Source organism: Cervus canadensis, chromosome 20 (assembly GCF_019320065.1).
Source record: "Cervus canadensis isolate Bull #8, Minnesota chromosome 20, ASM1932006v1, whole genome shotgun sequence".
Taxonomy (NCBI): Eukaryota; Metazoa; Chordata; class Mammalia; order Artiodactyla; family Cervidae; genus Cervus; species Cervus canadensis.
Window position 1 is genome coordinate 49,865,358 of NC_057405.1, and position 14,204 is coordinate 49,879,561.

General features: G+C 35.2%; 1 protein-coding gene across 1 annotated transcript in view; it reads right to left on the reverse strand.

Moving 5' to 3' along the window:
* Positions 1 to 366: 366 nt before the first annotated feature.
* Positions 367 to 14,204, reverse strand: part of ASCC3 (activating signal cointegrator 1 complex subunit 3) — a 255,303-nt gene continuing 241,465 nt past the window's right edge. The window contains exons 34-40 of the mRNA XM_043439337.1: positions 11,412 to 11,537; positions 5,529 to 5,640; positions 5,253 to 5,312; positions 3,810 to 3,953; positions 3,086 to 3,215; positions 2,773 to 2,958; positions 367 to 617 (exon numbers count right to left, since the gene is read on the reverse strand). Coding sequence (XP_043295272.1) covers positions 367 to 617; positions 2,773 to 2,958; positions 3,086 to 3,215; positions 3,810 to 3,953; positions 5,253 to 5,312; positions 5,529 to 5,640; positions 11,412 to 11,537 — 1,009 coding nt within the window. The remainder of the gene's footprint in view (positions 618 to 2,772; positions 2,959 to 3,085; positions 3,216 to 3,809; positions 3,954 to 5,252; positions 5,313 to 5,528; positions 5,641 to 11,411; positions 11,538 to 14,204) is intronic.

A 14,204-nucleotide genomic window follows, 5' to 3' on the forward strand; every position in this document is an offset into this window, starting at 1 on the left:
CTAATAGGAGTTCCAAAATAAAAAGAACAAAAACAAGGAAATTTTCAAAAATGTTGATGATGGTGATAACAATAGCAAATCCTATTGGGATAAAGGAGCTAGTCTAAGGGTGGTATTGATATTTCGTCCCAGGCTCCCCTTGACTAAGCACCATGTCCTGAAAGGTCTGCTACTCTAGGGAGAAACTGTGTAAATCTTAGGGTGTCATCTGAATAAATGGTCTGCTGTACGCAGGACTGACTTCATGGATGGGTGGCCAGTACAATCACACAGCTTGCCATGCTCAGAAGAGCTCTGTGCTTGGCGTAATGCTCTGGTGTCACCATCTCTAATTCTTAATACCATTATCTTCATACTTTGGTTTCGTCAGTGAAGTCCGAGAGGACAGTGGAGGATGAGCACAGATGCATGCAGTCTGCACATAGACCATTTCCAGCTGCCCTGTTCACAGATGGCATTCTCCATCCCCACAAGTGAAATGTTCCAGTGGACCCGCAGTGGTCGGAGTCCAGCAGGGCAAGCATGTTGTATCCGTGACCGAGTAAGTGGAGGTGTTGACAATCCCAGAAGGCCACTGCCCCGTTCCATTCTCAGCTCAGAAAGAAGGCAATGGTGGCCTGAGAAACATTAAAAACTGAGAAACCCTGTCGTGCCCTTTCTTATTTGTGTAAATTCCCTGTATTAACCAACCACTTACGCTGAAAATGATAACATGGAAGTTAAGGGGGAAAAGGTAAAGATAGAATAGCCCATATTTTGCATTTATCAAGAAGTAAAATAAAATTTTAGTTATTTTTTTTCATGTCATCTGTTAAGAGCAAATTACATATGCCTGTATGAAATACAAATTATGGAATTTCAGGGATTCTGCATACAAGTTAAATGGTCTTATATTTGCATTGACAACTGATGTTGTATAATATAAAGAATGATAAAATTCATGCTAACAATGAAAAGTTATATATATATATATTTACTTACTATGACATTAAATAAGTTAAAAAACACTGTGACAATTCAAGAGAAATACTATTACTGGGAAAACTTTATATTCTAGTACTTCTAATGTCACATTTTTGAGAAATTCTCAATGAACCAAGAGATTTTAATAAAATAAGAATTAGGAGAATCTTTCTACCTTCACAATCAGTTTTTCTTGCATCTTTAATGCCATGATAACCAAACACTGTGACTCACTTTTCTCTCTCTCCAAACTGCCCACCTCCGCAACTGGCTCCCGAACATTTCACAAATTGCAGTGGAGTGAAGCAGCAAACCCTCTACCACCCCTACACACACACACACACACACACACACACGTGCATGCCCGCCTCTACCAGTCATTGCATTCTTCAGGTCCTGTGGTTAAGCTTTCAGACTCCTTTTGTTACCGCAAAGGCAGAAACCACTAACTTACAGATGAAAGGGTGCCAAGAGTGTGTAATGCTGCCCACGTGAACTGACCCAATCCTGACCTGTTTTATACAGACAGGCTATTCCAGTTCTGAAAATGTCCACTAGAGTGTGCACTCCTTCCAATTCATTGAGGATGACTCAAATTAGTGATATTAAAAGCAATCTACCCCAATCCTCCAAACTCATTCAAATGGGCCTCCTAAATTAAGCAGTCAGTATTAGGGATCTCAAAAAACAAAACAGACGATTTGCATTTAGTGGGTCGAGTGGCCAGTGGGGAAGTAGCAACAACTACCTACCTTAGTCCAATGGCAGGGTAATTTTTAATCTAAGAGCTGGCAACCTCAGGATAAATGTGACAGGCACCACATATACCATGATTTACTGACATCACCTGCACACATACACACATACAATCCCCACTTCCGGGAAAAGATGAAGGAGTAGAGATGAATCTCAGATCAGTAACCAGGTAGGAGAGATGTAACCTGAGCAGCAGTCCTGCCTGACCACCAGAGCTCAGCCTTTTTCAATAGTTGCCCTTGTCTGTCTGCTGCTGTGTATCAGAGCAGGGCAGCTGCTACAGTTTGCTAACTCAAAAGCAGTCTTAGTTGTCAGTGATCAATCAATAGGGTGAGCTTTTAACTGTATGTCTTACAATATAGACAGATCACACAGCTACCAAGAGTGGAGGAGATACCTACCATCAGATTGGTCTGCCTGTGACACCACACAGCCTTCCATAGAGAGAGTTGGGTAGAGACAAACATGTAATCTGGGCAGCTGAGATTGCTGATACTCATTATTAAGGAAATACAAATGGACATTTCTCAATAGCACTTTTGTTTAATGCTCATAATATCATTTAGTATATTATCTTTTCCTCAACTGAAATTTATGTGTTTAATACAACATCTTCCCACAGTCTGTCAGCACACTCAATGTTACTCTTTTTTTCTCCCCCTAGGAGTATGAAACCGAAATTTCTGTACAAACTCAACCTGTTTCACTTCATGGTAGTAACTGACTTATTTGCTTCTGTAGGGCTGGTCTCTTTTCCCCTCTCAATATTAACTCTAGAAATCTCTGAAACTATCACTGTTTCCCCATCAATCAAAATTTCCAGACCTAACTTGCTTTACTTATTCCATGTTTAGCAGTGGCCACCCTCAACGAGACCTAGTGCATTTTGGAGAAAGATAGTACAAAGTACTGTAATCTAGTCCTACACCGCATTTTTCACCATTCATATCACCGTTGGCAGCAACTACAAACTATTAGAAGCTGTATCATTTATTTTAGTAGCTCAGGAGTAGACTTTCAAAGTCAGTACTCCAGCTACCTATATGGACTAACTAGTGTTCACCAGGATTGTCAAAGCAGTGGATTTTATCTGCAATGCACGTTGATCTCTAGTGTAGGTACTCTGATGGTAGTAAATGGGGTTAAATACAAAAACTGGTTTCTCTAAAATGGTAGAAACTCCTAATGTGCCCAGATCTACACATAACCAAGCACAGGTCCAGTTCTGGTTGATTTTTCCTACATTATCAAATGCAGGATAGAAAATTCTGTTAACACTCTCTGGCAAAATGTCCCTTGGCTGTTGGTCTCTGTTAACAAAGAAGCAATTCAATAAAATGAAGTCCACTCACATCACTTTTCTTACCAGCACTACCCTTGGGGATGAAATAAATATTCTGTACAGGTGACCAGTGTATGGAGGGGTTGGGGTTTCCTTTGACTTTACTTTCACCCGAAATAGGACATTTTATTACAGTTTTCTTAATTTTTTGTACCTGTTACATATCAGTTATGAATGTAGTAGATAAATTTGTTCTTTCATCCATAGGTTACAAACTCTATACAAAGAGTATCTCTTTTTTTATATTAAGCTTTTGAGTTATCTCTGTACTTCATACCAAAGGATGTTAATTTTTAAAGACTGTCTCAAGTAATCAGCTATTTGAATATAGAACATCCTTAGTGATCAAGGAAAGTCATGGATGGAAAAACTGCTGTTTTCTGACAAAAACCTGCAGGATTTAGAATGCATTGGCATATTTTCAGCAAACTACATTGGAAACTTTAATCAGGAACTGAAAATCTGACCATTTCCAAGGAATAGAAGAGTCAGAGATGATAAGATGCTCACCTGGTCCATGCTCCTCACAGGTCTCTTACCTGAATTACTAATGATGGGTGCACTCGTAAAAGTTTCTTTATGGACCTTGCTTAAAATCATCCCTCTGTCTAGATCTTCTGAGGGATCCTTCCTAGGGAGAATATTGACTTCAGAGCATGTAACATCTTTTGAGCTGCTTGTCTTTGGGATTCTCAGCCCAGGAGGAACTCATCACCAAAGCAAGAACTTTTAAGATAAACTAACTTACCGTGTTATGCTTACATAACTGGTCTGTAGCCACGAGGTCTCCTGCTCCTGAGATCCTCATCTGGAACAAAGTTCTGTAGAGTAGAGGCCTTAATGCAGATGCTTGTAGAGGCCAGTGAGGAATGCACATGGATGCACCTGACTGCTGAAAGACAGAAGGGGAGGTAATCTGTGGCAGACTGCTCCACACCTACCCACCTCCTGGCTCCCAGCAAACCAGATCTTAAGTTGTCAAACCTTCCTCTTTCTCAAGAGTAACTGGTTTATTTTAGAGATGTCAGATATGCAGAATGGGATTTATCATACTATCAACTCATGACACATTATCTTCATTTATTCTTTATTTTATTTTAGAGGTTTATCCCCTTCATCCCATATAATCTACTTCCCCTCCCCTTCCATATGCTCCCAGCCTAAAATATTAAATATTTGTACTTTCAATCCAACTTCAGTATTTTTATTTGTATATGTACGGGTGAGAATCTTTAAAAAAATATTATTGTTTGGGTATGTTTAAGTTACATAACAGTGTAGGATTACAGAACTTATTTTTTAGAGATTAATCCATGTGGCTAAACATCTACTTGGGCGATTCCTTGTGACTGATGTGTATAGGTCAATAATTTGACTTAATCAGTCCCTGCTTTTTTGGCTACCACAAATAATGCTGTGTTAAACATCTTCATAAAAATCTCATGGTACACTCTTATGAGGGTTTCCTACTGTTGAAAGTCTATATAGTAATTACTACTATTACTAACTTACTATAGTATTCAGTTCAATCGCTCAGTCATGTCTGACTCTTTGCAACCCCATGGACTACATCACGCCAGGCTTCCCTGTCCATCACCAACTCCCGGAGCTTACTCAAACTCATGTTCACTGAGTCGGTGATGCCATCCAACCATCTCATCCTCTGTCATCCCCTTCTCCTCCTGCCTTCAATCCTTCCCAGCATCAGGGTCTTTTCCAGTGAGTCAGTTCTTTGCATCAGGTGGCCAAAGTATTGGAGCTTCAGCTTCAGCATCCTTCCAATGAATATTCAGTACTGATATCCTTTAGGATTGACTGGTTTGATTTCCTTGCAGTCCAAGGGACTCTCAAGAGTCTCTTGAAGTATATTAATACTATAGAATTACTATACAGTAAATACTTAATTCCATGAAGTTATCATTTTATTGCTTTCAAAGTGACCGTACAGACTACATGACCCCCTGCAGTGCTGAAGCTTCCCACCTCCCCACATCCTCATCAGCATCTGATACCCATCCATCTATATTTTGCACAGTCCCCTGGTGGTCTAGTGGCTAGGATGCAGTGCTTTCATCTCCAAGGCCTGAGTTCACATCAAGGAAGATGTGTTTTTTGGAGTTCCCCAGGTGGCGCTAGTGGTAAAGAACCTGCCTGCCAACACAGGAGATATCAGAGATGTGGGTTCGATCCCTAGGTCAGGAAGATCAGAGGCAATGCGGCCATACGTCAGAGGCTCAATACTCCGATTATCCTGTTTCAGAAGAAAGATAAAGTAATGTAAATAGAAAGTACAATAGAAGTAAATATATTCATAATATTAATAACTCATACTGCAGGTTGCTATCGCAACATTTCATTACAGTTTTTTTTTTTTTTTCATTACAGTTTTTGATTATCATTAGCAAAAGCCCTATTGTTAGAAAGCTGGGCAATCTTTTCAGTTGGAATGTATATGACCCAGTCGTACCTCTCCAATTTCAATACAATAGGAATGTTCCAGCTCAACCAGAGACTTCTCAACCAGATTGGACAGAAACTTGTTCACAGAATCATGGCTCACATCACTCAAATTGTAGTAGCTAGAAAACAAGCAAGGTCATTATTTGTTTCAAAATATTTCCTATTAAAACTGTCACTTCAATTTCACCTTGTTCTTTTCAGAATTTAAAAAAAAATCCATTTATAGCAAATCAAAGAAATAAAGCAACTGCAATTGTCATTTCCACCTTACAGATCAAAATCGTCATACTAGAGTTTATTGATACTGATGAAGAATGGCGATACATTCAAAATATGAAAGAGAAGCAGATAAAATTCAGCAACACATTAAAAAGACACTAATTTTCCAGCATTAAAACTATTTCAGTTTATGCATCTACCGCAAACTAAATCTACATACTAGATTCAAAAGCGGCAAGAAGCTTATTACATTTAAACATATAATTCCCTTTTATATGTAAAACTCATCTGCAGTAACATTAAAAAACTCAAATAACTATTGATTTGGGTAGTAGATAAGTTCTTTTAGGAAATTTAGTAAACTGTTGTTCCCTTAAGGAATATTCTAAAGATTAGAAGGAGCATCTTCAGGCTAACAAAAAAGCATTCTAACTATGCTTACTTATTCAGAAAACATACAGGTTCAGCTATATATATATATACCTTCGACATAAAAACTTAAGGACATGCAATTCACCTTAATGCTCTTCCCTGTAACTCCAAGAGGTTTTTTGGCAAATCCCTAAGATTACTAGGAAACTGTGCCTGCGAAAAGATCCAAGAGGTGAGGGACCATCCCCACAGTCATGGCAGACCGCTAATTCCTGCTGGGTGAATCCTGTCCCCTAGTTAGCCTGGAGAATTACATGCCCTACCTCCACCCAAATCAAGGATACAAGCCTCAGAGAACAGACCGTCAATACTGAAACCCCAGCAAGAAGGCTTAACATCTGTACAGGACTAGAAAGGGGTCGCACAGAGTTGAACACAACGGAAGCGACTTAGCAGCAGCAGCAGCAGCAGGAAGTGGGTAGTCAGGGCCTGGGGAAGAAAGTGTTAACTATCTCAAACGGGAGAGGCCTTAAGGCCTGCCAAGTATGGTGATTTTCTTTCTTCCAAGGGAAAGAGTTGGGGTCAATACTATAAAAATTTATTTAAAAACACAAAAAGCAGGACTTAAATCATGGCAGGATATATTTTCATTAGAAAGAGAAGTTAGCCCAAATGTTTAGGTACCCTCAAATATGAGAGTTTCCAATGAGTATGGATTAATAATAGATTATTTATTTAAATCATAATTAATTAAATGCTAAGGATTTTCTTATAAAAGAGAAATAGTTAGTTGAAATTTTAGTCTGTAGAGAAATTATTGTCTTTCCTGGAAAAGCTCTTTTCGTAATCCCAAATGAAGCAATATTTATCAATGAACAGATAAATACCAGACAGATCAGTGCTATTGTTAATTTGACCAAAATATAACCAGCCATATGTGAAGGTGAAAAATCAGTATTAGAAACCATTAGAAAATACTTCCTTTATTCTGAATTATGACTGAGAAGCATATAGTTAGAATAATTTATACTGCATTAGAGGTGAAAATAAAAATTCTGGACATTCAAGGTTCCATAAAAGAGACAGATCTCCAAAGCTGTTTCAAATTATTAACAATTTTTTTCCCTTTTATATTTTTCCCAACAAATGAAATTTATCAGCCAGACTTTGTGCGATGTAAGCGCTTACTTTATATTTCACATTCTTTTGGCTTGCTAAGCCTATAAATTTTCCAATACTATTGTCAGCTGCCTGGACTAATACAACGCTGATAAAGTTATATCTAACTGGACGAAAACTAGTGAAAATGTGTCCAGGACACTGAATAAGTAGTACTATTTGCAGAACACAAATCAAGCTATTCTTTATGCAATTAAAATTATAGAAAGAAGACACTGTGAAAATAATATTACCATGAAAAATGAAAAGCTGTGATTCCATTTCATCTATAAATTTATTAGGTTATTTGAAAACAAAAAAAATCTCACGGTTGCTGCTACAGATAATCACAGACATTCCCATATAAATATAACTGGAAGGTCAACTTTACCATATTATGCTTTAATGCATTTCAATTTTAATTAATTTTTAATGAATTTGGTACACTTAAAAATAATATTTAAAACCATTAATGATAAAAACTTTTCTCTAAAAATGATAGGTTCTTTTTAAATTATTTATTTTATTCACTATTTTACAAACTTTTAAGACATATTGTGATGGGCTAAAATCCCATCTGAAGTTTGTTTATTCCAATCTATTGGAAAATACTTTAAACTACTTTGTGGTTTTATTCAGATAAAGTAGAGTCAGGATAAACATGTTTTAAACATTTAAATGAATTGCAAAAAAAAAATTAAGTAAAATCATGACTCTGAGACTCCAACAAATTATCTAATGACTACACTAAAATATTATTCATAATCTAACTTGCTAAAAACGAATGCATTTTTGGAGCAGAATAACTTAAAAAAAAATCCATTGATAAATTTCTTAATATAGTTGTTCTTTTCCAACGTGCTCATCAACATTACTGACCTGCATAAGAGTAGAGATGAAAAACTCAATTTAAGTAATTGAACTGACATTCAATTGATTCAATATTGAAATTTTTATCCTTACTACATCTCGGGGTTATCAAGAATTTTCAAAATCCCTAAAATTGTTTTCTTCAGATATTCTGGCATATGTAAGTGATTAACTTTATTTTTTAAAAGTGACAACTTTAAAAACAGAGGGTACTAGTTCAAGTATTACATTGTTGAACATAATAGTAAAAACTTTTCTCCTATGCAGCCAACACAAATAGTAAAATGTTTTGCTAGTTTTGCTAGTGATGACTTCACTGATCTATACCAAGTATTACTACTCTTTGTTAATATTTGAATTGAGATTCTAAGGTTATATAAACATTTTCATATCCATTTTTTAGATCCCATAAAATTTTGAGAGAGAGTATATTCTGACACTTATTTGTGAATAAAGGATAGAGCTTATATTTACATAATCTTCATTAGTAGCATTATATGGCCTTTGCTTTTAACACGTGAATGTTCAGTAACCATGCAATTTCTAGCTTAAATAATTATAAGCATTTAGCTTACAAATTACATATTAACATTAATAATCACTTTACTAGCTTGAAAAAGCATGCAACTGCTAAGTAAAAAGGTTTGTTTTCATGTTGCACTCGCCACAGTAGAAAATTTATAACTTATTGGTTATTAAAGCAGAAATATTATACAACGTTTAATTATGAATAAAGGATACAATGTAGTTTCATGCTCACTGCATTGAATCATCAAGTCATTATCTTCTCTCTGCTATAAACAGACAGCCTACCTTTTTTGTCAGCATGGTATTTCATTTATTTCACAGAGAAACCCAGTTTCACAATAATTGACTTGTCAGAGGCTGTAATTTATGAGGCTGAGCTCTGTAAGATTTCTCTATATTGGACTCAACCTGCACACAAGCAGGGTTGAATATTTACAATGCTGTTAACAGGTGCTGAGTTGTTTAATGATTCTAATAGCCAGAAGCGTACTGAGGAAGCCAGCGGGATCACAATTACAGGCTGTTTGAACACAACAATTACTAGTCCCCTGAGAGGTGTGAAAGTCAAAGGCAGTTTGTACTGACAGCATCGAGCACATGGACTAGACAGGCTAGTTCTATCAGCAGTCCGTTGGGAAAAAGTTTAAACAAACCTCTCCCTATCATAAAATTTTACAAAGTTGATTACATTTAAAGAATCAAAAAGTAAAACAAGCTTAAAAAAATTAACTTTAAAAGATCTTATCAAAAGATAAACAAGAATACCTCACACGAAACCTCATTCTCTCTTTCCAACCTTAAAAAGAATGAAAGTTTACCAGCTGAAAAAGAGAGATTTTATTGTAATGTAAAACATAGATAAAGTCACACCAAACAGTTTGGATTTAATGTGAATAGTGGCAGCCATTTCCTGTTTGGTTTATGTAAACCTGGCCAGAGATCTCGCTGGGAAATTTTTCATCAGTATAGAAATGCTGCTGCTATAACTGTCAGTACTGGGAAGTCATTTGTTACAGCACCATGCTTTTTTATGTTCAGATTATGCAGCAGTAATAATGACACAAATAATGGAAGTGGTTACAGGGACAGCTGAAACTACCACAACATTTTTTTCCCCTAGAAATATTTAGACGCTTTCTCAGGGGAAAACAGAGAGTAAAACTGAACATACAAATTGAATCCAGAACTCAATTTGAAATATATTACATTTCATGATGCACCAATACATGTGTTTATATATATTTAAACAAACTAATATATACATATATCTGTATCTACATATATATTTAATTTTATAAATACATATCTTTATATGTATTTACATATATTTGCATATATATACACACATGCATATCAAAACATAAAAATATACATAGACATACAGAGAACAACCCAGGAACTTAAATCTTTCCCAACATAAATTTTATTTTGGGTGGTGGTATGGTGTGGACACTTTACAGTAACATGGATAAATGAAGAGGGTTGGAAAATTGGGTCATATTTATTTATCTATATGTGACTGTATTTCAGGAGTGGTGCTTGCTCTTTCAACTTTTAAAATAAACTTCAGTTTCTTCTTGTCACACATACATGCATGCACACAAGTGTGTATACAAGCCCCTCCCACTCAAAGAAAAGTCAAATCTCAATTTATGGCACTGAATGACAGGAAGTATGAAGTATATATTAAAACTACACACAACACAAGCTCTTCATTTGAGACAATGATTTTAGCCTTCTTAAAACTTTTATTAGATCTAAAAGTAAGTGGGAAAAGTGCCAATTTCCTGTGCCTTTCTTTGCTTCTGGCTTTGTGGATAGGGGCTTTTAACACAGACAACAATAAAAAGATATTGGGGCCAATTAGAAAGAAAACTGCAGAGCATGACTATAGCAGATAAAGTAAAATATGCAAATTATTGACTTTATTTGGGCCCTTTCTCTTGATTTGAAATGTTGCTTAAAAAATTTTACACTGAAAAAAAAAAAAATTTTACACTGATATTTAAAAAATAAATCTGAAAATTTCTATCTTTCAACAGAGAAGTTCAAATTATTTATAACATTTATGATTATAATTTGCCTTCTTTATGATATGATAGATACTCTCAGTTCTCTGATCAAAAACTGACAAAGCTTCTCATTTCACCCAGAATAGAAATCAAAGTTCTTACATTGGTGCCGAAGGCCTCATAAGACTAATAAGACCACTGCCCACCCACCCACAATCCCTAAGCTCATCCCCTACTACTCTCCACACCCCCCTACTTATTCCACTTTAGCTATATCTTCTTCTTGCTGTACCTTCATCACACCAGACTAGCCAGTCTTAGAACCTCTCCTGTCCCCCTGGCCTGAAATGCTGTCCACTAGATATTTATGTGGTCAACCTTCTCACCTCTTTCAAGTCTTTGTTCAAATGTCACCACTTACACCTATGTCTACTAAGTAAACCATATCTACTTTCCATTTCCAAAACAATATATTTAATTTCTGATCAAGAAAGTGAGATTTGAGCAAAATTTTTAGATATGATTAATTCAGTTTTAGGCATGTTGAATTTGAAATGATGGTAGGAAGTCCATGTGGCAACATTCAGAAGGTTGGTGGAGAAATGAGACTCTACTTGATGGAGAGCAGATGGAGTGAAATATTTTGGGTCTTCCACAGACAGGTGATATTTTAAATACAAAAAAGATCTTTAGAGAAGAACGATAAAGATAAATAATAGTCCTGTGCTTACCTGGGGTTCATGATAAGACGGCGGAAAAAGTAAGTCCAGGTAATATAATCCATTGCATCTTGCTTAGATGTTATTGTACCACCAGCAATCTCTGCATTTAAATGGTCAGACAGCACTCCTAATAAACTACAGAGTGAATGAGACATGGGAAACATACATGAAAATTAAACGAAAAACACTTGAACACATAGTCAAGACTCAAATTTGATGTCCCAAGATATAGGACAAATGTGTTTCCTGTAATTTATATACTTTGTATATAACTTTGGCCAAATGAATTGCTAGGTGCAAACAAACACAGGCTGATAGGAAGGGAGCTAGTAACTTTTACAAGAAGATGAGAGCCAACATAAGAGTGGACAAGAGGCGACAGACTTTGGAGAGCAGAATTTTCTCATAGGGCATTTGGAGTAAGTACAGAATAATACTGAGGCAGATGATAGAAGAGTTGGTAGGAAGTGGGGGATAGTTATGTTGGAGCAAGGATATTCCCTTCATTAATTCAGTGAATATTAAGTTCAGTCATATAAGATGAATGTACAAGGTGTTGTAGAATACAGCGATGATCAGATGCATTGAAATATTGGCACAACAAAATGGTCATTTCAGTTTCTTACATAAAATACAAAACAGGGAAGCAATGTCCAATAAAGGATAAAAACATGTAAATTATGATACATGGAACAGTATGTATTATTAAACACAGCTTCCGCAAAGGATGTTTTTAAGGAGAGGAAAAGGCCATAATAAACTGAATGAAAAAAAGTTGCTATATTCCTCTCTAGTCATCAGTGGCAGAGTGTAAATCTGTATAGCTAATTTGGAGGGCAATTTGGCAATATCTATGTGAACAATCACTATGACCCAGCAATTTTACTTTTTCATTATCACCTGTTAAGGAAACATTCAAAAGTTAGGATAGGGAAGCAAAACCGTTCACTGCAGCAATATATGTAAGAGAGAAAACTAGAAACTCTGAATGCCCATTAATAGAGAAGTTAATATATAACTTCTGTATATATATTTTGTAGAAGATAAAATATTACATCAAACTTGCACATTTAAATTTTTAATCAATTTTTTACTGAAGTATATATAGAAAAAAATTACATAAACTATATATGTACAACTCAAGTAATATTCACAATGTGAACACATCTGTGTAACCAATGCCAACATCAAGCATTCCCACTGCCCCAGAAGTCTTCTTTTTGTGTTTTTTAGTTACTCCTCTTGCTCAAAAAGAATTTTCACTTTTCTTTTTTTTACCTTAATGTACTGGCTTAGGTCTCTAACACGGTGCTTAATTACTGGCACTGGTGAAAGCAACATCCCTGTATAATTTTCTGTCTCAAAGAGAAAGCCTTTAATATTGAATCCTTGATCATGGTATCTGAGGTAGATTTTTAGCAGATACTCTATCAGATTAAGAACATTTCCCTATTTATTTGCTGGCTAACAGTTCTTATTATGAACGGTGTGGAATTTCATCGAACACTTTTTAAAATATCTGAGATAATCATATATTTTTCTCATGTTTTTCCTGCTAATACAGTGAATTATATTCATGTATTTTCAAGTAATTAGCCTTTGCACTTATGTTGTAATTAGCTGTAATATGTTATCTTTCTATACATTACTAGATTTGATTTTAAGTTTTATATAGGATTTCTACATCTATATTCATGAGAGACACAGCTCTGTTACTTTCCCTTCTGGTAAATTTATCAGGTTTTGGCATTAAGGTTATTCTAATCTCATAAAATAAGTTGGCAGATATTCCTATCTTTTCTACTATTGTAGAGTAGAAAAGAGTTCATGTTCAATTTCTTCCTTAAATGCTGTAAAGAATTCACTAGTGAAATGTCTGGATCAGAAAATTTCTTTGTGGAATGGTTTTAAATTTCAGATATAATTGCTTTGATAGACTATTTAAATTTTCTATTTCTTTTTGTGTCAGTTTTAGTAAGGTTTTTTAAAAAAGAATTTCACCACTTGATATAAAATTTAAAAATATGCATAGATTTTTTTCATATTTTATTATTTAAAAATTTTTTATATCTTTTGATTCCTGATACTGTGGTGTTCCTTCTCTCTTCCTTCTTGACCAGACTAAAGGTTTATCAATATTATTGATAAACTTTTGGCTTTGCTGATAGTTTTTTCTAATGTATGTTTGGTTTTAATTCATTAATTCCTTCTCATCTTTCTATCTTCTCCTTTAAGTTCAATTTGCTAACTTTTTTTCAAATTCTTGAGATGGATATTCAGATAATTCATTTTCCCTATTTCTTTTAAAATATATATTTATGGTCATAAATTTTCTCTTAGCACAGTATAAGCTATCTCCCACATATTAAATGTTTTCATATTTTCCAAATTAAAAAAGTGAACACTAGTAGAAATTCTAACACAGTAAAAAAACCTCAATAACTGTTTACAGTATAAATGAGAAATGTTTTATCCTTTGCATTTGGAATATGGTAAATGAAGTTAAGTATATTAAGAAGACAGTGATAAAAAGTAGCAAGTGATATATGTTAAGAATGAAAATGTACAAATCTGACAGAGAAAAGATTATTTTTTGCTGAGTAATGAGCAAAGACTTTGTCAAAGTTGTTGTTCAGTCACTTAGTTATGTCTGACTCTTTGTGATCCCATGGACTGCAACATACCAGGCCTCCCTGTCCTTCACCATCTCCCAGAGCTTGATCAAACTCATGTCCATTGAGTCAGTGATGCCATCCAACCATCTGTCATCCTCTTCTCCTCCTGCCTTCAATCTTTCCCAGC